We start from the raw sequence: 23,365 nt of genomic DNA, 5'->3' as shown, positions 1-23,365 counted from the left end.
ATAACACCCAGTGCTCCATTCAATACGTGACCTCTTTAATACCCATCACCGGGCTAATCCATCCACCCACCCCCCTCCCCTCTAGATCGACCCCTGTTTATTTTTAAATGAATCAGACAGTGTTAAGCGATAGGTACCAAAATCATTAAGTGAATGATTGTTGGAAAACTTTACAGTGAAGGAATCGGGCTGTCACCACATAAACAACTTAAGCATTACTAAAAGTGAAGCCATCTGATCCTATGTGGCTCTTGAGGTGATGAAATAATACGGAGTATGTAACATTACCTATAGCATGTTCTTGTCAAGAATCTAAAATACAATTTAAGCAAGTCTTTAGATCTAACTTCTAGTCTGCAGGAAATACAGAGGATGAAAAAGCAAATTAAACACCACAAAGATACAACTGAAACATTCTACAGGACTACTGACCCAGTTTCTTCAAGAAGCAAATCAAATAATGGAGGGGGAAATGGAGCACTTCTGCAAATGAAAGTGTAAGAACCATATGTGGACCTTGTTTGGATTCTGGCTTGAAAAAATAATAATTGTAAGAAGACATTTTTTGAGATGATAGGCAAATCTGAATAGTTTGTATTATAACTTAAGAAATGAGTATTTCGATAGATGTAAAAATGGCCTTGTGGTTCTATAAGAAAAATTTTTTTTGTCTTTTAAAGCATCATGAAGTGGTCAGGATAAAGTATCATGCCTTTTAAAATTTGTTTTTAAATACTCCAGGCAAGGGGCACCTGGGTGGCTCAGTCGGTTAAGCGTCTGCCTTTGGCTCAGGTCATAATCCTGGGGTCCTGGGATCAAGCCCCGCATCGGGCTGCCTGCTCAGCGGGAAGCCTGCTTCTCCCTCTCCTACTCCCCCTGCTTGTGTTCCCTCTCTCACTGTGTCTCTGTCAAATAAATAAATAAATAAAATCTTTAAAAATAAATAAATACTCCAGCCAAGAAATATAAATAAATTAAATAAATAAATTTACAATAGAAACAGTTCCAGCTTATCAAGCTATCCCCTTACACCAGCATAGATAATAGCTACTTGTTCCTCAGTAGCCACAGGACCATACTGTCCTTGCTTCAGACACTCAGATGCACATCACAACTCAAGAGTTGGTTGAGTGGCGGCATGGAGGTCGGAAGCGAATCGGGCAAAAGCAGCAACTTCATGATTAAGAGCCAATTCCAGCTTTGTGGCACCTGCCACCTGCTTCATGGCCCTGGTTTGGGCAGCAGATCTGACAAAGGACACAGATGAACCAACACTAATGGTAAGGCAGATAATTTTGTAGAACATTTCTGTTTCCAAGAAGATCTGTCGGTCAGGGATGGAAATGATATTCATTAGATCATAAGCGGACACAACACCTGCTATGTTTCTATGCGTGGTAAAGCAGTCAAGGAGCCACTACAAAAAGAATCATTCATTTCGGCTGCTCTCTCCCAGCAGATGGGAGTGCAGGTAGAACACATCACCAGGACAGTCTTCACGAGCAGCAGAGATGTGACAATAAGCAACAGACTGTTTGGATAACTCATCATAGGTCAGTGAAGCATGTTTGCCATTATCCTTAAAATATTCTATTGAACAGCCAGAATAAGGAGTCAGGTACTGACGTGGGGCAGAATCAGTAGCAGTGGCTGAAACCACAACGGTGTACTTCATGGCATCTGCATCTATAAGTCTCTTCACCAAATGGGCAACAGTGGATCTCTTTGGACCAATAACAATGTAGATATAGTACAGCTTCTTCTTTTCATCAGATTCATCACTGAAACATTTCTGGTTAATGATTATGTCAATCTTTGATGTTTTGCCAGTCCATTGGACACCAATAATCAACTCAGGTTGACCAGGACGGACCAATTAGCACCAAGCTATCCACAGCCTTAGTGTCAGTCTGCATTGATTTCTGCACAGAGATTGGAGGAATGATCCCAAGTGGCGCTTTCAGGCCAACTTGCCTATGGTTCTTGGAACCAATTACCAATGGCACCTACCACATGACCCAATAGCTTCTCACCAACTAAATCATCCACAATGGCTCCTGTCCTCTTCACAATATCTCCTTCCTTAATTAGTTTTCATTTCCAAATACACCACCACCAACATTATTAGGTTCCAAGTTCAGATAACATATGCTTCAAGCTTAGAAGAAAACTCTACCATTTCTTCTGCTTGAACATTCCTCAGCCCATGTACTTGAGCAATACCATCACCAATACTTAAAACACATCCAGTCTCTTCAAGGTCAGCAGAGGTATTAGCTCCAAGAATACACTCTTCAGAACCAGAGGACACCCCAGCAGCGCCAGTCTTCTGAGGACAGGTGTTAGAGGCATGGAGGTTCCTTGTGACAATTAAGGATGATTGCCAAGCATTTTTGGAGACCAGACCAGCCTTCTGAGAGAGGATTTTTTTATTTTCTCATGTTAAATTAACAAATAAATATTCAGCACCTATTTTGTACAAGGCCTCATACTAGAAACTTGAGATGAACAATCTGATTATTCTTTTATATACTTTTTTCTTAAGAACTTACAGGGTTTTAGACACACTCTGTTTATTGTACCAAACCCCATGGGGTCACATAGGATAGCATCATCAATGCTTTGGAGTTGGATGCACTCAATCAGAAATTACATATTTGCCAAAAGTCAAACTGTTAAGGCAATGGAAGTTAAGAATCAAATTTTCATGGGCGCCTGGGTGGCTCAGTAGTTAAGCATCTGCCTTCAGCCCAGGTCATGATCCCAGGGTCCTGGGATCAAGCCCCACATCAGGCTCCCTGCTCAGTGGGAAGCCTGCTTCTCCCTCTCCCACTCCCCCTGCTTGTGTTCCCTCTCTTGCTGTGTCTCTCTGTCAAATAAATACAATCTTATTTTTAAAAAAATCAAATTTTCTCAACTTCAACTTTAAAAATCTAAAGTTATTTTAAAACAATCAACTTCAAAATGATATTTATTTTCTTTATTAAAATATAGTGACTTTTTTACCTAGAAATAACAAGGATAAAAGGTTTGATAACAGCCTACTTAAATTACACCCATCTATCACAATATATTCAATATTTACTACATGCCAGATACTGTCCACTCAACACTTTTGGACTGAATCTCCCAGTTCAGATTTGAAGAAAAGAGCAAAAGGGGATGTTTTCCCCCTTTTCAAACTCATGAAGATGAAAACTTTATCATTCTAGAAATAAAGGGCAGAGCAGCCAGGTGCTGGGGACCTGGCAGTCTCTGAATATACAGAAAAGGCTCCTACTTTAGAAGGGGTGGTGAGGGAAGGCTTCTGTGGAAGTGGTGTTTCAGCTGAGACTTGAAGGATGAGAAGAAGCCACTCATGCAAAGAGCTGAGAGAAGAGCATTCCAGACAGAGGCAAGAGTATAAACAACTGACTGCTGACACAGAGCCCACAAGTGATATGAGATCCCAAAGAAGAAAGATCAATCCTTTGAGGTTGGGAACCAGAAACTTGGAATCCTAAGTAGGTAAAACAAGAGAGCACATCAGAGAAAAGGACCAGGCATTCTAGGCAAGGAAATGGAAAGGAACAAATCTGCACCATGTGATGGAAAACAGGGCAGGCAAACCTGACACGGAGAAAACAAAAGGACTGTTTCAAAGCCATGACCAGTTCTGGGCCCGGCTTTATCTGTTTGGAATTCCAACCTTACCTTCTAAGATGGTGGAAGGGCTCCAGCTGTACCTAGAGTTGGAACACCATTCCCAGGTGGCTGGCCCCCAGGCCTTACCGCAGGCAAGAAATACTAGTTATTTTGGTTTTGCAAAAGCAAAGGAAAATACTTTCCTTCTGGCCTGAGTTGTGAAGAAACAAATTCTCCCCGCTTTGGTGCCAGTGTACATGAAGCGTAGACTCCCCAAAGAAGACAGGGATGGCAGGTGTAGCTTAAGTCTTCCTGAGGGTAAAAGAAGGATCAAGGCCATCATTTCCCTGGTGAAGTTACCTGAGTCCTAATCAACAATAAGAACAATTGCCTCCTTTTAGAGTTGCGGCCTGGGCTTCCTTTTTAGCCTCAGGAAGACTTTATCATTCTAGAAACACAGGGCAGGGCGCCTGGGTGGCTCAGTTGGTTAAGCGACTGCCTTCGGCTCAGGTCATGATCCTGGAGTCCCGGGATCGAGTCCCACATCGGGCTCCCTGCTCAGCGGGGAATCTGCTTCTCCCTCTGACCCTCTTCCCTCTCGTGCTCTCTATCTCTCATTCTCTCTCTCAAATAAATAAATAAAATCTTTAAAAAAAAAAAAAATAGAAACACAGGGCAGAGCGGCAGTGACTTCTGTGGTCTCTCAGCCCCTGAGCTGAGGCTCTGTGTCAGAAAAGTCACTTGTTTTAATCAGAGAAAGAGCTACCTTTCTTCTGCTCTTCACCATGGTTATTTAGTACTGTATTAAAACCCAATATTGTTTTTAATACATGATATTTAGGAAAGAAGATAAAAAGAATTAAGTCATGCAGAGAGACAGAAAGTGATTTTTATCTTAAAATTCTCAAGAGTCATACCACTTTCCCTGGGTGACTTTAATTCCAAGCACCACTTAGTTATTTTCCAGGGCAGAAAATGACAGCATCCTGAGGAGAAAGAGAACAAACTACATTAATTTATCAAAACCACCCTCCCCCCCAACTTCTACCTGCCTTCCTCCTCCAAGTGATTCTTTGCCTGGAAGCTAAGGGGAAAAGGATATTTGTAGCTAAAAGGCATTCTCAGAGTTAGCAATAAACAGTCTTTACATTCTTTACTTTTTTTTTAAGATTTTATTCATTTATTTGACAGAGAGAGAGACAGCGACAGAGGAAACCCAAGCAGGGGCATTCTTACATTTTTAAATACATCCGGTTCAGGGGAGGACCAAACAGCTGCCCTTTTATTACATGGGGCGAGTAATAATGGACAATGCTAAAAACAAGGAGGACTTCCATGTCACTTTTTACCTCACTTCTCTACAGAGAGGTCAATTCCAGTCTGATGACCAGTGTGTGGACCAGAAAGAAAAGAGGTGGATCCAGAGCTTCTGCAATTTAAAATGCTCTCAAATCTTGGGGTACCTGGGTGGTGCAATAGATCTGAGGCTCAGGTCATGACCTCAAGGTCTTGAGATCAAGCCCCGCGTCAGGCTCCACACTCAGCACAGAGTTTGCTTGAGGTTCTCTCTCCCTCTTCCTCTGCCCCTCCCCCCTCAAATAAACAAATAAATGTTTTAAAAATAAAATAAAATGCTCTCAAATCAACAGGCAAGCTTTGGAGAAATGGCTAGATGTTTTTAAGGCTTTGTTAATATTTTAGAAAACTCAGGAGATACTATGTGAAACTCTTAAATCAGACACTATCAAGTCATTATTGAGACAATCTCAGGCTTCTTCCAGAGTCAAGTCCATCTGTAAAACCTAAGGAGATTACAAGGAAGAAAATGGACCAAGAGTGGAGCTGACTCCCACTCTGTCTGGCCTCTAGGAACTGGAAAATGATAGAAATATTTTGGCCCCAGAAAAATCCCTACCCTAAGCCTTGCAAATAAAATCTTAGTACTAGATTTTACGGTGACAGAGACTGCTGTAGGTGAGTTGATGGTGCCCTGAATCCCATGGTGGGCACAAGAAATGGCCCTGAGGGTAGACTGAGAAGATTCTGTTTGCCCTGGAAGAATCTGCACTAAACCAATCCCTCCCTTCACTTTATTCCAAGATTGGATGTAAGAGACACTACTGTGGCAGGCTCGTTTATAAACTCCCAAATACAATAGCCTGGTGCTCCCAACCAGTTCCCCAGGAATGGGTTCACCTCCTATGATCCCTAAACCCTGGCCATCCTGGGCACCAGGATCCTGGGGGTGGGGGCTACCATCAATGCCTGGGCACCAAATGCATATTGTGTGATGCCCTGCAGACTGTGCTCGCTGCTGACCCAGGTCTTTAAGAACAAAGTAAGGAGTGAAGAGAGAAGCAGATCTCTTCTTGAATCAAAGGAGAGGAATTCCTACGTCGTAGAAACAAGATGCAGTGTACTGAAGCCAAGATTAGAAGAACAAAGGGTAAGACATGGTGGTCAAGAGCACAAACTCTGGAGACAGACCCTTTTGGGTTTGAATCTCTGCTGTATGGTCTGTAAGATTTGTGACCAGAGCCCCCATATCCAGTTTCTCTGCATCCTAGGCCCTTATCTAGAAAACGGGGGTAAGAGAAGCTCACAAAGTTGTTTTGAAGATCAAATGTAATACTGTACCATGAAGAGAAGAGTACAGGGCACAGTCCTTGGTAGATGCTCAATAATCATTCTGACCACAATGATCCCACTGAATGGGGGGCATCATTAAAAACAAATCCTGGGGTGACTGGGTGGCTCAGTCAGTTAAGCGGCTGCCTTCGGCTCAGGTCATGATCACAGGGTCCTGGGATAGAACCCCACATTGGGCTCCTTGCTCCGCGGACAGCCTGCTTCTCCCTCTCCCTTTGCCTGCCACTCCGCCTACTTGTGCTCTCTCTCTCTGTAAATAAATAAAATCTTTAAAAATAAATAAAAATTAAAAAACAAATAAAAAATAAAAACAAATCCTTCCCTGCTGTAAAGCTTTCCTCCCAGAGCACATTCCAGTTTTGAATAGTTTTAATATAGGAGGTGTAGAGCTTCCCCCAGGAGGCAGGCCAGTCACCCTTACCTGGCAGAGGTCCCCTTTCTGTGCCCTCCTGCTTCACTCATCCACTCAAGGCTTTTGGACTGAAACTCCCAGTTCAGATTCAAAGAAAAGAATAAAAGGGAATTTTTTCTCTCCTTTTCAAACTCATGAAGATGAGAAGCAAACAAGCAAACAAAAAAAAAAACATTTATCTCGAAACTGAACATAACCTAAGGTTATGTGTAAATTTCCAAACACCAATGGCTCAAATTTTTGTTCCCTCAAGCCTTGATACCATGTTTACCATGGTAAGACTAAAAAGACTAAAAAGACCTAAAAAGACTCCTCAGAACCATAGTTTAATTCTTTGCCTGAAAAATTGGTAAATATTAAAGGGTGGGAAGGTGGATGAATTAAGCACCTGAGATAGTTAAATGAAAAATGATTTACTCAAATGAACGATGCTGCTAATCAACAATTAGAAGCAATGCGAAGTTATATTTGATCTAAGGACTCAAAGGAGGTCCTAAAGTCATTCTGGAAATATGTTTGAAAGATACAGACATTGGTAAAACCTAAAAAGCATTAATTTTTAGAAAAATCTTCATAGCCTAACTTCCTTACTTAAATACAGACTAATATTACTGAGCCAAAAGATGCAAAATGACAAACTTGATCTGATTAAGCATAAGTCGGACTACTAACCAATCGCCTCCCAGCTCTCTAACCAAATTATGGATTAGCCACTCGACATTGTATTCCCAGTCTTTTCCCTACTCTGCAAAATGCTTCTAGCCTACTGTTTATGATATAAAACAAGGTCTGAGGATGATCAACCATTTTGGATTTTCCATCCTTGTAGTTCTATCAGATGGAGATATTTCACCACTTTATTTTGCCTCCCCCAAATGGCTATTAATCATACTTTACTGGATCACCCACTACCACCTAAAATAATGACAGCATGGGATAATGGAAAGAGAACAACCTTTAGACTTGTCCCATACCTAGGTTTAAATCTTTTGTTTGCAAACAAAATATCTAATAATTGAGCGAAAGATACATCAGCTGTGATATAGCCACACAATGGAAAAGCCACGAAAGTTACATACTTACTGACCTGGAAAAAAGTTCATATGTTATACAGAAAGAATGTCTGGGGGCACCTGGGTGGCTCAGTTGGTTAAGCAACTGCCTTTGGCTCAGGTCATGATCCTGGAGTCCCGAGATCGAGTCCCACATCGGGCTCCCTGCTCAGCAGGGAGTCTGCTTCTCCCTCTGACCCTCTTCCCTCTTGTGCTCTCTATCTCTCATTCTCTCTCTCTCAAATAAAATAAATAAAATCTTTAAAAAAAAAGAATGTCTGGTATAATTTTTTTAAATATAAATAAAGGTATAGATGCACAAAGCAAAAGGTGTAGAATGGCTTAGTAACTACTTTTAACAAGTATTTATCAGGCACCTATTATGTGCCAGACACAGTTGCTTATGCCCAGATTATATCAGTGAACAAAATGAAGTCCCTGTCTTCATGGAAGAGGCATCAGAAAAAACACAATACATTAATATACAATTTAATGTTAGGTATATCACAACTATGAAGAAAAGTAAAACAGTACGAAGAGTGCTGGAGGCATGCTAATTTAGGGAGATCGTCAGAGACAACTTTCCTTAAAAAGTAACACCTGAATGTTGGGGGGGTGGGGCATGAAGTTATCTGGAAATGAGAGTTTCAAGTAGAGTAATATTGTTTCAAGTTGCTGAGGCAAAAGCATGCATGTATGTCCCAGGAAGAGAAAGTCAATATGGCTGGAGAGGAATTAAGAAGGAGTAGGGTAGTTAGAGATGAAGTTAGGAGGCAGACAGGAGCAAATTAGGGTTTTTCAGGCCACAGTGAGAATGCTGGATTTTATTTTAAGTAGAAATGGCAAGACAATAGAGAGTGTGGGCAGGAGAGATGAGATTCACATTTATATACTAAAGTGTCAACAGCAGTTATCTGTAGACAGAAAAATTTCAGATTTGTCCCCCCATTTTGGTTTTCTGTATTCTTTTTCATATTCATTTCTTTCTCTCCCCTCAAGTTCTTTAGCTCTCTCAAAAGATGAACTCTACCATTCCCCCAACCAAAAGTTAAGAATCATTCAAGCCTTTCAATTATTTAAAAAATAGTTTCTATTAACTCATTCATTCATTCATGTCTCTTTCATTACATCATGTCCCCTTTTCAAGTAAAGGGGACTTCTCTAAAAAAAAGGAAAATAATATAACTACATCCATAGCTATTCAGCTTAAAGTGTTTGGTTAAAAACAGAACGCTGTTTGCAATGAAACCAAACATACAAGTCAGAGGTTCCTTTGTAAGCTATTAAGCCTTCTGAGCCAGAATTAAATAAGATGAGGCAGATTCTATAAATTCAAAAGAAGGAAGAACATGGTGTCACTAGAAAAGCTGACCTGAGGGGCGCCTAGGTGGCGCAGTCCATTGGCTTAGGCTCAGGTCATTATCTCAGGGTGGTGAGATAGATACCCACAATGGGCTCGTGCTCAGGGTGGAGCCTGCTTGGGACGCTCTCTCCCTCTCTGTGAGCCCCTCCCTCTTCCCACGTGCACGTGCACGCATGCATGCGTGCACACTTTCTCAAATAAATTTTTTTCTTTAAAAAAAAAAAAGGCACACCTGAGCCTCTATACTCTATCTATCTCCACAGTCAAGGTCCTAAGTATTTCTTGAAGACAAATGAGACCCAAGTTATCATTAACTATGTGAAATAATGTTTAAATTACTTCTTTTGCCAGTATACTGCTTAAAGATATTCTGAAATAACCCAAAGGAACTCTGAAATAAATCTGAAAGTTTTTAGTGTGTTTAGTGATGCCCTCTATGCTGATATCCTGATTAAGATTACCTGAAAATATAAATACTATGGTATGACTTTTAAAAGCTCAACAGTAGGGGCACCTGGGTGGCTTAGTAGGTTAAGTATCTGACCCTTGTTCTGAGATCAAGCCCCACATCAGCCTCCATGCTCAGTGGGGAGTCGGCTTGAGGGTTCACTCTCTCCCTCTCCCTCCTCAAATACATAAATAAATCTTTTTTTAAAAAAATGGAAAATTGCCTTGTTCATGATAGGAGAGTCTAAGTTCAGGCATTGATGGGACCAAGTCTGGGGATTATGATCAGAGGTGGTTCCTAGGTTTGTACCCTCAAGTTGAAGTTTACTGTTGAGTTTTTATTTTTTAAAGATTTATTTATTTATTTTAGAGAGAAAGAGAGCACGAGTGGGAGGGGACCAATCTCATGACCCTGAGGATCCCAGGACCCCGAGATCATGACCCAAGCCAAAACCAAGAGTCAGCCGCCTAACTGAGCCACCCAGGTGCCCCTGCATTGTGTTCTTTCGAAAAAGGTATCTGCAGTTGATAGAACAAAACCCAAAATTATCTAAGATTACTTTCAATCATTTACCACTTACTAAATGTACAACTGCCATTAAAGAAAAAAACTTATAACGCTTTGTAAGTACAAATAATATATTTTATTGCATCCCTGAAAACAAAAACGAAAAACAAAAATGTCCACATCTACTAAGACTGAACAATTATCCCAAACTTCACCTGGCAATGATATAGAATTAATTTCTTCACATAAAGATAAGAGTATACAGAAAAGAGTTTAGAAAGCTACCTTTCATGAAACAATATTTTCTCATACTTATTTTAATAAAGCATTATAATTATTGCTACTATGTGGGGTAGCATATTATAATAACGAACAATACAATATCCAAAACTAAATTCAATATAGCCTAAATCAAGAAGCTACCTGCACTTAAGCAGTTATTATAGAGAATAAATACTATAAAATATAGGGCACCATACGGCAATTAAATTTGCTACAAAGGAAATTTAAATAAAGGTGTATTTGCTCTATCCTAGAATTATCCAAGATTAGGATCTCTTGTGCTATATACAATAGCTGTTTTCCTGAAAAGAGAATCAATCTTCATAACTTAAATTATATTTTAAATGCTCTTAATTGTTTTTAAGTGGTCATTATATAAAATGAATACCTAATGTATCTGTTACACAAATCCACAATTTCATAAATGGCACTCTTATATAATGCCAACATTTCCAAGCAATTTAATGCAGCACAAATACCTTTATTATACACACCTGGCTAAAGACCTTAAGCATCCCAGACTCACAAATATTTCAGTCTCTCCTCCACTGTCAACATAACAAAAGCAAAAATTACCCAAATGAGGAAATAATGTGCTTTCCACAGATCAAAGACACTCAAAGGATTAAACTTTTAAATTAATATTCACGTATGTGAAAAATCATGAATTAATACTTTACTTATTTTTAATCTCATAAAAATATCTTCTATTCTTCAGGATATATGTAAGAAAATGTTATGTATGAGTTTAGAGATTACTCTTTTTATGTTACTTGTCTCAATGTTTAGAATAGGTTACGGACAGTGGCCATTAACCATTTCAAGATTATACCCTTACAAATGTAATTTTTCAAAATATACAATAATTAACCTCCAGTTATTCTGAAGGATAGTGCAAATGAAGACATTCTTTGGGTCATGATTTCAAAACCTTATTTTCAACATTATACTTCCTTTCTCTGCTCATAATCTGAGTAACAAAATATAGTACTGGCAGTAAGCACATTTTCTAATGACTATTAGTATAACAGTTAAACCTACTGAGAACAAATGACAAAATGATTCAATGACAATATTCTCCACTTGTCTAAAAAACATGTGATATATTTAAATAAATATTTTATAGAAATGAACCCATGTCTTTCAGTGTTTTTTTTCACCTTGATCTCAAACACAAAAGATTTATACAAAGATCACCTACCTGCTTACTACATCAACCATGTTACCAAATTCCCTTTAAGGATATAGTATAGCATTGAGGAGACTTGCCTAAAAGCAAACTAACTTTTAAAATTTATGTACAGAATTAGAGTTCTGTGAATCCAGCATATTCCTCAGAAATGCGTGGGGCTTTTATTGTACAGTATTATTCTATCCCAGCCAGCAACTGAAAAGCTTTCTGCCACAGGATATAATCCACGGTGGGGATGTAGCAGCACAGGTGATCTTCGACTGCTATCTAATGCTGCCTGATGCATTTATCCTTTTATGTGTGGTGACTGGCACCAGGTTCCCACTAGTGCCATTGGTAGTGTTGGTTGCCGAGCCATTCACAACAATATAGTCGACCTTGTTCTCCAGCTTTACCAAACGTTGTAAAATGTCATCTAAAAGGACAGCAATTGTTCTTTTTAGATCCGCTAGGGGAAGAAATCAGAATACACTGTATTAAACACTGATAGAACACTTTATATTTGTGTTTTCCTAGTTTGGGGGGAACTGAAACATTACTAAGTCATCAGAGAGAAAATATACTAGAGACAAGGCACTCACACTACACATTGGAAAAACCTAATTATTTTAATCAATAGCATCACATACAGAGCTTCCTAAAGGAATTTCAGAGTTATAAATGTGAAACTCACTTTCCTAGTGCAATAAAACACATTTAAAGTCTGTTTCAAAACTGTATTCCCTCTGTAAGGAACCCCATTTACCTTGAGTTTCTTAAGCAGTTTGTAAAGATGACTGTGGACAAGGTAGGTAAGGTAAAAAACCAGGTGCGCTAAGTAAGAAATTCAATGAAATGCAGAAACAAGAAACCTGGATCCTCCAGAAGCTGAAGTACGTGTGTGAGTGGCAGAGCCTTGGATTCAGGGCAGATGCCAGGAAACTGATTAGTGCAACAGAGATACTAGCAGTGGTACTGACTTAAATTTCTTCCAGAATGACAGGGAAGTTAATACCTCTTTGAGAGGTTAAGGGGTTTCAATAGGATTTACCTGGAAGGAATGAAATTATGACTCTTCCTTAGAATTATTTTTTCAAGCTTCCCAAAGGTACCTAGTATATATGAGGTACTCAGTAAGTGGCAACTAATACTGTTATTTTTTGCTGATCCCGAACCAAAAAAGCAACTCTAGCTCTAACAAACATCTAACAATTGTTTGCTGATGGTTCTGTTATAAAGAGAAAAAGCACAAGCAAAATAAAAAACATAAATTGGATTTCATCAAAATTTAAAACTTTTGGGCATCAAAAAACATTATCCAGAAAGCGAAAATAACAAGCAGAATGGAAGACAATATTTGCAAATCATGTATCTGACAAGGGTTTACTCTCAAAAACATCTAAAAAACCCTTAAACAACAAAAGGACCCAAGTTTTTAAATGAGCAAAGGACTTGAATAGACATTTCCCCAAATAAGATATGCAAATCAATAATAAGCACAAGAAAAGATGCCCGACATCACAATGAGATACCACTTCAACCTAACAGGATGGCTATAATCAAAGAAAGGGAAAAACAGTATGGTACTGGAACATAAATAAAAACATAGCTCAATGCAACAGATAGACTCCAGAAATAAACCTGTGCTTATATGGTCAATTAATCCATGACAAAGGAGGCAAGAATACACAATAGGAAAAAGATAGTGTCAGGCACCTGGGTGGCTCAATTGGTTAAGCGACTGCCTTCAGCTCAGGTCATGATCCTGGAGTCCAGGGATCAAGTCCCGCATCAGGCTCCCTGCTCAGCGGGGAGTCTGCGTCTCCCTCTGACCCTCCCCCCTCTCATGCTCTCTCTCTCTATCTCATTCTCCTCTCAAATAAATAAATCTTAAAAAAAAAAAAGGAAAAAGATAGTGTCTTCAACAAATGGTGCTGAGAAAACTGGACAGCTTCATGCAAAAGAATGAAATTGAACCATTTTCTAACATCATACACAAAAATAAACTCAACAGGGATTAAAACCTAAATGTGAGACCTAAATTCCTACAAGAAAACATAAGCAGTACTTTTTTGACATTGGCCATAGAAACACTTTTCTAGATAGGTCTTCTCTGGCAAGGGAAACAAAAGCAAAATTAAAGTATTGGGACTACACCAAAATATCCACAATATATAAAGAACTTGTACAACTCAACACCAAATTAATAATAATATGATTAAAAATGGGCAGAGGACCATTATAGACATTTTTCCAAAGAAGACATACAGATGGCCAACAGATACATGAAAAGATGCTCAACATCACTTATCATCAGGGAAATGAATGCAAATCAAAACCACAATGAGGGGCGCCTGGGTGGCTCAGTCGTTAAGCGTCTGCCTTAGGCTGGGGTCATGATCCCAGGGTCCTGGGATCAAGCCCCGCATCGGGCTCCCTGCTCCATGGGAAGCCTGCTTCTCCCTCTCCCACTCCCCCTGCTGTGTTCCCTCTCTCTCTGTCAAATAAATAAATTAAATCTTAAAACACACACACACACACACACACACACAATGAGAGGGGTGCCTGCCTGGGTGGCTCAGTCAGTTAAGCATCTGTCTTCAGCTCAGGTCATGATCCGGGGGTCCTGAGATGGAGACCTGCGTCAGGATCCCTGCTCAGCAGGGAGCCTGCTTCTCCCTCTCCCCACTGCTCATGCTATCTCTCTCTCTCTTTCCCTCAAATAAATAAAATCTTTAAAACTTTTTAAATTTAGATTTAAAAAAAAACCCACAATGAGATATCACCTTACACTGTCAGAATAGCTAAACTCAAAGCAAGAAATAACAAGTGTTAGCGAGGAGGGAGAGAAAAAGGAACCCTCATACACTATTAGTGGGAATGCAAATTGGTGCAGCCACTGAAAATAGTATGGAGGTTCCTCAAAACACTAAAAATAGAATTACCATATAATTCAGTTAATTCCACTACTGGGTATTTACCCAAAGAAAACAAAAACATTAATTTGAAAAGATACAAGCACCCCTATGTTTACTACAGCATTATTTATAATAGCCAAGATATGGAAGCAACCCAAGTGTCCATCCATAGATGAATGGGTAAAGTAGATGTATTATATATACAATGGAATATTACTCAGCCATAAGAAGGAATGAAATCTTGCCATCTGCAACAACATGGATGGAGATAGAGAATATAATGCTAAGTGAAATAAGTCAGACAGAAAAACACAAATACCATATGATTTCATTCCTATGTAGAATTTAAGAAACAAAACAAATGAACAAAGAAAAAAAGAGACAAAAAAATAGATTCGCAAATACAGAGAACTGGTGGTTGCCAGAGGGGTGGTATGTAGGGGAGATGGGTAAAACAGATAAAAGAGGATTAAGAGTACATTTATCTTGATACACCTGAAACTAATATAATAACACTGTTAATTATGCTTCAACAACAACAAAAAATTTTTAGGAGAAAATAAGCATTGGTAAGATATGGAGAAACTGGAACTCTCATACACTGCTGGTGTGAATATACAATGGTGCAACCACTGTAGAAAACAGTTTGGCAGTTCCTCAAAAAGCTAAACGTAAAACTACCACATGACCCTGGAATTCCATTCCTAGGTTTGTATACATTCCCCCAAATTGAAAAGAGACTCAGAGATACTGGTACACCAATATTCACAATAGCCCAAAGGTGGAAACAACCCAAGTGTCCACCAATAGATGAAGAGATTGACAAAATGTGGTATATGCATGCAATGGAATATTATTTGGTGGAAGATGTTCTCTCTTTTTTAGATGGGGGAGGGGAAGAGGGAGAGAGAATCTTTTTTTTTAAGATTTTATTTATTTATTTGAGAGAGAGAGAATGAGAGATAGAGAGCATGAAAGGGAAGAGGGTCAAAGGGAGAAGCAGACTCTCTGCCGAGCAGGGAGCCCGATGTGGGACTCGATCCCGGGACTCCAGGATCATGACCTGAGCCGAAGGCAGTCGCTTAACCAACTGAGCCACCCAGGCGCCCCAGGAGAGAGAATCTTAAGCAGGCTCCACACCCAGCTTAGAGCCCCATGCAGGGCTCCATTTCACAACCCTGAGATCATGACCTAAGCCAAAATCAAGAGTCAGACACTTAACTGACTGAGCCACTCAAGTGCTCCAAAAGGGATGATGTTCTGAGACATGCTACAATATGGATGGATTTAAATACATTATACAAAGTGAAATAAGCCACACACAAGAAGGGACAAATATATGGTTCCACTTATGTGAACTACCTAGAATAGACACATTCATAAAGACTGAAAGTAGATTAGAGTTTACCAAAGACCAGGGAAATGGGGAAAGGGCAAGTTCTTGCTTAATGGTTAGTTTCATGTTTAGAGTGATGCAAGTTTTATAAAGTTAATAGTAATGGTTGTACAACACTGTAACTATAATTAACACCACTGAACTATATACTTTAAAAATGATTAAAATGGGGGCGCCTGGGTGGCTAAGTTGGTTAAGCAACTGCCTTCGGCTCAGGTCATGATCCTGGAGTCCCGGGATCAAGTCCCGCGTTGGGCTCCCTGCTCGGCGGGGGGCCTGCTTCTCCCTCTAACCCTCCCTGCTCTCATGTACTCTCTCTCTCTCTCTCATTCTCACTCTCTCAAAATAAATGAATAAATCTTTAAAAAAAATAAAAAAATAAAAATGATTAAAATGTCAAATTTAATGTTATATTTGTCATAGTGTTTAAAAAGTGAAAAAATATCCAAAAGGAGTAATAATAGTAGTGGTGGTGGGTGGTGGTAGAGGGTGATAAGAAAATGCTTATTATAAAATAAAACAAAAAATTAGAAACTATTTATTAAAAATAAAACAAGAAATCAATGTAATATAAAGTGAGGTGAAAACTTTATTTGGAGGAAGTCTAAGCATGGAAGAATGAGACTTTCCAAGAAGTGTATCTTCTGGCATCATTCATCATGAGAACTTACATATTCTAATTTGGTGGAAATGTATAAGAAAAAAAAAGTATAAGAAAAATCCTGTGACAAGAAGCATTTAGGGATGAAATGTCTAACTGTACCCCAAAGAGCATATACATCCGTATAGAGAAGGAAAGATAAAAACAAATGCAGAAAAGTTTTTAGCAAATGGTGAGTATAGATGAAAGATACAGGATGTTTATTATATAATTTGACCTAATTTTCTGTAGATTGAAAATTTTCAAAATAAAAGATCAGGAAGAAGAGACATTTCTTATTAAGATCTTCCAATCAAGAGTTACAATAGTATTAGATAAACAGGAGAGACTTAAATATTTCTTAAAAATCTTTCAGCAACAAGACTAAAGGATCTGTTTTCCCTGGGGGTTACATCCTGTATATCTGAAGAGGTAGCAACATGGGCTAGAAAGGTCTAGATAGAACAGACTGGGGTGGGGGCGGGGGTTGTCGATCAGCATGTTAATATAAAATGAAACTAAAGCCCCAGGATGTTTGACACCAAGCTGAGGTGTGACCTGAATTACAAAGGTACAGCCTAATCATTGATTAGAATTATGGTTTAATAACAAAGGAAAAGGTAGAACTAATGCAAAACAACTATTTGGTAATTTTACTTTAATAATGTTCTAAATTGTTAAATGAAGCCTTCCAAATATTCTAAGAACTGGGGTTGTTTTTTGAGAGAGAGAGAGAGTGCACAGGTGCGCGCTGGTGAAGTGGGGAGGGTCAAAGGGAAAGAGAATCTCAAGCAGGCTCCACGCCCAGCACAGAGCCTAACACAGGGCTCAATCTCACAAGCCTGAGATCATAGCCTGAGCTGAAATCAAGAGTCAGAGGCTTAACCCGCTGAGCCACCGAGGCACCCCTAAAATCAACTGTTTTAATAAAACATTAAAAAAACTCAGATTTCAACCATTTTGCTCCATGACATAAAATCAGTTGACAAAAATGAAACTACTGTTTCCTGAACCTGGGATTCTTTTGAATATACCAAAATTCCCTTTCTCTAAAATTCACAATATAATTTTATGTTTACACCTGATGGGATTACATATTTATGGGAAGTACATGTTTATATTATAGGGGAGTCCACAGTACTCATCCATAAAGCCCTATCACTGAAGGTACTGGCTTATTACTAACTCCTTTCCTGCCCCTTTTCAGGACCCCTAAGAGCTACTTGAAAGCAGTATCATAGCCATCCTTTTACTCTCAGGTCACAATTTTGATACTTATCACACAGCGGACACTCAACAAATGTTTGAAATAAACATTTGCTGAATGTCTGACTCGTGTGTTTGGTAGGTGATATCATTGTTGAGATTGATGTAAAGGATCAGATTTAGGAAATAAAACGCTTTTTTTTTTACAAGATTTTAGTTATTTATTAGAGAGAGAGCACAGGCAGGGGAGGGGCAGAGGGCAATGGAGATGCAGACTCCCCACTGAGTATGGAGCCCTATGCCCTATGTGGGACTCGATCCCAGGACCCCAAGATCATGACCTGGACGTCAGATGCTTAACCAAATGAGCCACCCAGGTGCCCTGGAAATAAAGCTTTTAAGGCTGTTCTGTTTCTGCTTTAAGCTTCCCTATTCTGGAAGAAGAAATCAAATAGTTTAAGGTGGGGGAAAAGGAAAGAAAGAAAAAAATGAGCTGTAACAAAGACACAGATACCATCAAAATTATACCTAGCCCAATTATTTCACTGTACACAAAAACCAAAAGGAGAATATAATGCTATTAAATATACTAAAAATATTGCATATAAAAAGATTTTAACTACACTAAACATAATCAGGGACTGTGAGGCACAGCAGGAAGCCACTATCATACCAAGGCCTATGAAACACAGGGAGAAAGCAGTGACGTAACCAGAGCCCAAGTCCCAGGCCACCCAGCGGAAAACAAAGCCAAGGCAGGCAGTCTAGGAGAAGCTGGAGCTAGGAAAGAGAGGGAGGCAGTAAGGGAGGCAGACAGGGAGCGAGAAAAATACCCTAGCCTTTCCCTTCCTCCTACTTTCCAAACTCCTGCCAATGCCCCTCATTGGCTGAACCCGGGCAGAAGCTCGCTGATTTGGGAACTTGGGAAACACTACCTACTCAAACCACCTCCCTTGAGATACAAAACAGAAGAGAGAAAAGGTAAGTAACAAATCTGAAGGCAGCCAGGCACAGGACCAGCACAAACAGCAAGTATCCATGCCTTCGGGAACCCCATACTTATGTCTCTCTGCTTTGATTTTACTCTTATTTATATCTCAATAGGTTTTGCTGTTAGTATCCTTATGAGCTGCCTCAAATCTGTTATATAGAAGAGAGGCAGATATAAATAAAGATAACCACATATGTACACAAAAAAAGGAATAAAATGTAGTAAAATTCAAAATGACTAATGAAAATAAAAGTATTTAATATATCATATAAATCAAAAACTTTGCCTTATTAATATTTTTCAAATTCAGGGACGGCTCAGTCGTTAGGCATCTGCCTTGGGCTCAGGTCATGATCCCAGGGTCCTGGGATCGAGCCCCATGTTGGGCTCCCTGCTCAGCGGGAAGCCTGCCTCTCCCTCTTCCACTCCCCCTGCTTGTATTCCTGCTCTCGCTGTGTCTCTCTGTCAAATAAATAAATAAAAGATTTAAAAAATATTTTTTTTCAAATTCAAATTGATCTTTTACCACCAGTAACATCAGCTTAATGGTACAAGAAAGCAAGCTTAGAAGTCACTTGTTAATTATCAAAGTGAATTACCTACTATAAAGTTTATTATGAAGCTACTAGCAAAAAAAAAAAAAAAAAAAGACTGCTTCCTAAGAAACATGAACTAATTTAAATTGAACAAAGACAGCACTGTTAGGTAAAAGCGGTTTCAAAAACCTCATAAACTCTACAATTAAATGTACATTGTTTAATCTTTTACATTTCTAATACGGCCACCTTCTCGCACCCAGTCATTCAATGAAAATTTTATTACTTCTTTACTTCAGAGTGCAAGACACACTGTTTAGACCTCATGAATGAATCCAGATATGTTCCTGTCAAATTTTAAATACAAATTAAGGGGCGCCTGGGTGGCTCAGTCGTTAAGCGTCTGCCTTCGGCTCAGGTCATGATCCCAGGATTCTGGGATCGAGCCCCGCATCAGGCTCCCTGCTCAGCGGGAAGCCTGCTTCTCCCTCTCCCACTCCCCCTGCTCGTGTTCCCTCTCTTGCTGTGTCTCTCTCTGTCAAATAAATAAATAAAATCTTTTTAAATAAACAAATAAATACAAATTAAATGCCAAGGGACATAAAATAAGCCTAATTTTTCTTAAATGAGAAAAGAAAAGCTGGAAAATGAACTAAATGATATATATCATAAATAAGCTACATTTTAAATAGCCACATCAAAATCACTTCTAACAGGAATTCTGAAATTAACTTTCCTTTAACATATTTAGGATATAAAAACTACTCATTTTAGAGGTTTGGTTTGCCTTTTTAATGGTACATAACTTTTCTACTTTGAGATAATTGTAGATTTATAGTTGTAAGAAGTAATACAGAAATTCCTGCACCTTTACCCAGTTTCCCGCAATAGTAACATCTTAAAAAACTATATACAACATTACAACCAGAATACTGACATCAATACAGTCGAAAATGCAGAATATTTCTATCACCACAAAAATCCCTGTTACCCTTTCATAGTAATACCTACTTGACTGTGTGGAATTGATATTCCTATTTAAACCTCTGTTAGAATTATCTAGTGAAGCCATCTGGGCCTAGAGATTTCTTTTTGGGGAGTTCTTAAGCTATAAATTAAATGTCCCTAATAGTTATAGAGCTCCCACAATTTTTTTTAAGATTTTATTTATTTGACAGAGAGAGAGACAGCGAGAGAGGGAACACAAGCAGGGGGAGTGGGAGAGGGAGAAGCAGGCCTCCAGCTGAGCAGGGAGCCCGATGCAGGGCTCGATCCCAGGACCCTGGGACCATTACCCAAGCCCAAGGCAGACGCTCAACAACTGAGCCACCCAGGTGCCCCAGAGCTCCCACAATTTTTATATTGTATTTTCATTTTTATTTAGTTCAAACTATTTTTTAAATTTCCCTTCAGACTTCTTCTTTGATCCATAGATTTAGAAATGTGTTTAGTTTCCAATTACTTGGAGATTTTCCCTGTTACTGATTTCTAGTTTGAGTTCATTGTGGTCAGAGAACACACTCTGTATAATTTTAATTATTTTAAATGGATTGAGGTTTGTTTTATGGCCCATGTGATCTATTTTAGTAACTACTCGATGGACTCAAAAAAACAAGTATATTCTGCTGTTGACGGAGCTTCTATATATATAAGATCTCATTGGTTAGATTGTATTCTTCAGATCTTCTATATCTTTGCAGATTTTCTAAGTAGTTCTATCAGTTCCTGAGAGCGGGTTCCTGTTTAAGGTCTCAATTATAATTGTGGATTTACCTATTTCTTTTAATTCTACCACTTTGTAGATACAAATTAGGATTGTTATTTCTTCTGGGTGGTTTGACCGTTCTATGATTATACAATGTCCTTCTCTGACTTTGCTAGTTTTCTTTGCTCTAAGTCTGCTTTATCTGATATTAATGGAACCCCTCCTACTTCCCTTTGATTAATGTTTGCATGATATATCTTTTTCCATCCTTTTACTTTCAGCCAGCCAATATTATTAAATTTGAAATGAGTTTCTTGCAGAGAGCACATACTTGGGCCACATTTCCTAATCCAGTCTGCCAATGTCTTTTAACTGGTATATTTAGAATATTTATATTTAGGGGCACCTGGGTGGCTCAGTCGGTTAAGCATCTGCCTTCAGCTCAGGTCATGATCTCAGGGTCCTGGGATCGAGCCCCACATCGGGCTCCCTGCTCAGTGGTGAGTCTGCTTCTCCCTCTCCCTCTATGATCTCTCTTGCTCTCACTCTCTCTCAAATAAATAAAAATCTTTAAAAAAAAACAACACATGTTTAATGTAATTGTTATATATCAGGACTTAAGTCTGCCATTTAATTTTTTGTTTTATTTGTTCTGTTTTTAACTTCCCTGTTTTCTGTTTCCTGCTTTCTTGTAGGTTATTTGGAGTATTTTTTAGAATTCTGTTTTTGGTTTATCAGTAGTGTTTCTGAATGTATCTTTTTGTAAAGTTTTAGTGGTTGCTCTAGATATTACAGCATATACATAATTTATCACAATGATTTTACTTGAGTGAAATACATAAGCTTAACCTCTCTTTACCACTGATGATGCATTTTATGTCAGCTTGGCTAGGCTATAGTGCCTAGACAATACACCAATCTACATGTTATTGTGAAGGCATTTTTAAGATGTGATTCACATCACTTCTCAATATAATATGACTGGACCTCATTCAACCAGCTGACGACCTTAAGAAAGAAGACTGAGGTTCCTAGAATAGGAAGGAATTCTACCTCCAGACTGACTGCCTTCAAACTCAGGACTGTAATGTCAACTCCAGCCAGAATTTTCAGCCTATCAGCCTATCCTGCAGATTTTGACTTTCCAGCCCTCACAATTGTATAAGCCAATTTCTTAAAAGTCCATCAATCTCTCTCTCTGCTCTGGAAAACCCTAATATACCATCCTTTTACCCTATTCCATTTATATTGCCTTAAATATTTCCTTTACATACATTTAGAATCACATCCACGTTACAATTTCGGCTTCAATCATCATAGTTTAGAAAACTCAAGAAGAAACCTACTGAATTACCCTTATTTTTTTTTAAGATTTTATTTATTTGAGAGAGAGAGAATGAGAGATAGAGAGCATGAGAGGGAAGAGGGTCAGAGGGAGAAGCAGACTCCCCGCTGAGCAGGGACCCCGATGTGGGACTCGATCCCAGGACTCCAGGATCATGACCTGAGCCGAAGGCAGTCGCTTAACCAACTGAGCCACCCAGGCGCCCTAAATTACCCTTATTTTTATTTGCTGTGTTCTGTCTTCCTTCCTGACAGTTCCAAGGTTCCTTTTATTTTTTGTTTAGAGTACTTCCTTTAGCCATCTCTTAGAGTAGGTCTGCTAATCTTTTCCTTCGTCTGGGAAGGTTTTGATATCCCTTTCATTCCTAAGGGATATTTTCATTGGGTATCGAATTCTATATTTTTTTAAATATTTATTTATTTAAGTAATCTCTACACTCAATATGGGGCTCGAACCACCACCCTAAGATTAAGAGTCTCATGCTCTTCTGACTGAGCCAGCCAGGAGTCCCTAGAATTCTGTATGACTAGTTATTTCCTTCCAGCACCTTAAGAATATTTTGTCACTTCCTTCAGGCCTCAGTGGTTTCTGATGAGAAATGCAGTGTTATTTGAATTATTTTTCCACTAGAAGGTGTCATTTTTTTTCCCCTCCAGTTGCATTTAAGATTTTTTTTCTAGTTGCTCTGTAAGTTTTCAAAGTTTAATTATGATATATCTTGACATGGATTTGGGGGCTTACCCTACTTAGGGTTCACTCAGCTTCTTAAATATAAGGTCTACGTCTCACCAAATTTAGGAATTTTGCAACCATTATTTTTTTGAGTACTTTTCCAGCTCTGCCCTTATTCTCCTCTCCTTCCAAAACACCAATGACACAAATGTTACATCTTTTGTTATAGTCCCACAGGTTTCTAAATCTCTGGGGATTTTTTCCAAGTCTATTTTTTCTCTTGTTCAGATTGGGTAATTATATTGTTCTATATTCCAGTTCACTGATTCTTTCATTTCCATTCTGTTAAGTCAATCTGCTGAGCTTTTTATTTCAATTACTGTACTTTCCAGTTCAAAAACTTCCATTTGGTTTTTCTTTATATGTTCTATTTATATCCTGAGACTTT

General features: G+C 38.8%; 1 protein-coding gene and 1 pseudogene across 5 annotated transcripts in view; both read right to left on the bottom strand.

The window, feature by feature from the left end:
- Positions 1 to 988: 988 nt before the first annotated feature.
- LOC113911083 lies at positions 989 to 11,558 on the bottom strand (annotated as a pseudogene).
- CCDC126 (coiled-coil domain containing 126) overlaps positions 10,184 to 23,365 on the bottom strand; it is a 114,761-nt gene continuing 101,579 nt past the window's right edge. For all 5 annotated transcript variants that reach the window (XM_027573106.1, XM_027573108.2, XM_027573104.2 and 2 more), the window contains one exon: positions 10,184 to 11,977. In XM_027573106.1, the coding sequence (XP_027428907.1) occupies positions 11,793 to 11,977 (185 nt within the window). In that variant the 3' untranslated portion in view covers positions 10,184 to 11,792. The remainder of the gene's footprint in view (positions 11,978 to 23,365) is intronic.

Source organism: Zalophus californianus, chromosome 12, assembly GCF_009762305.2.
Source record: "Zalophus californianus isolate mZalCal1 chromosome 12, mZalCal1.pri.v2, whole genome shotgun sequence".
Lineage (NCBI taxonomy): Eukaryota > Metazoa > Chordata > Mammalia > Carnivora > Otariidae > Zalophus > Zalophus californianus.
Note: the sequence above shows the minus strand (reverse complement) of the source record. Positions and strands in the feature narration are given on the sequence as shown.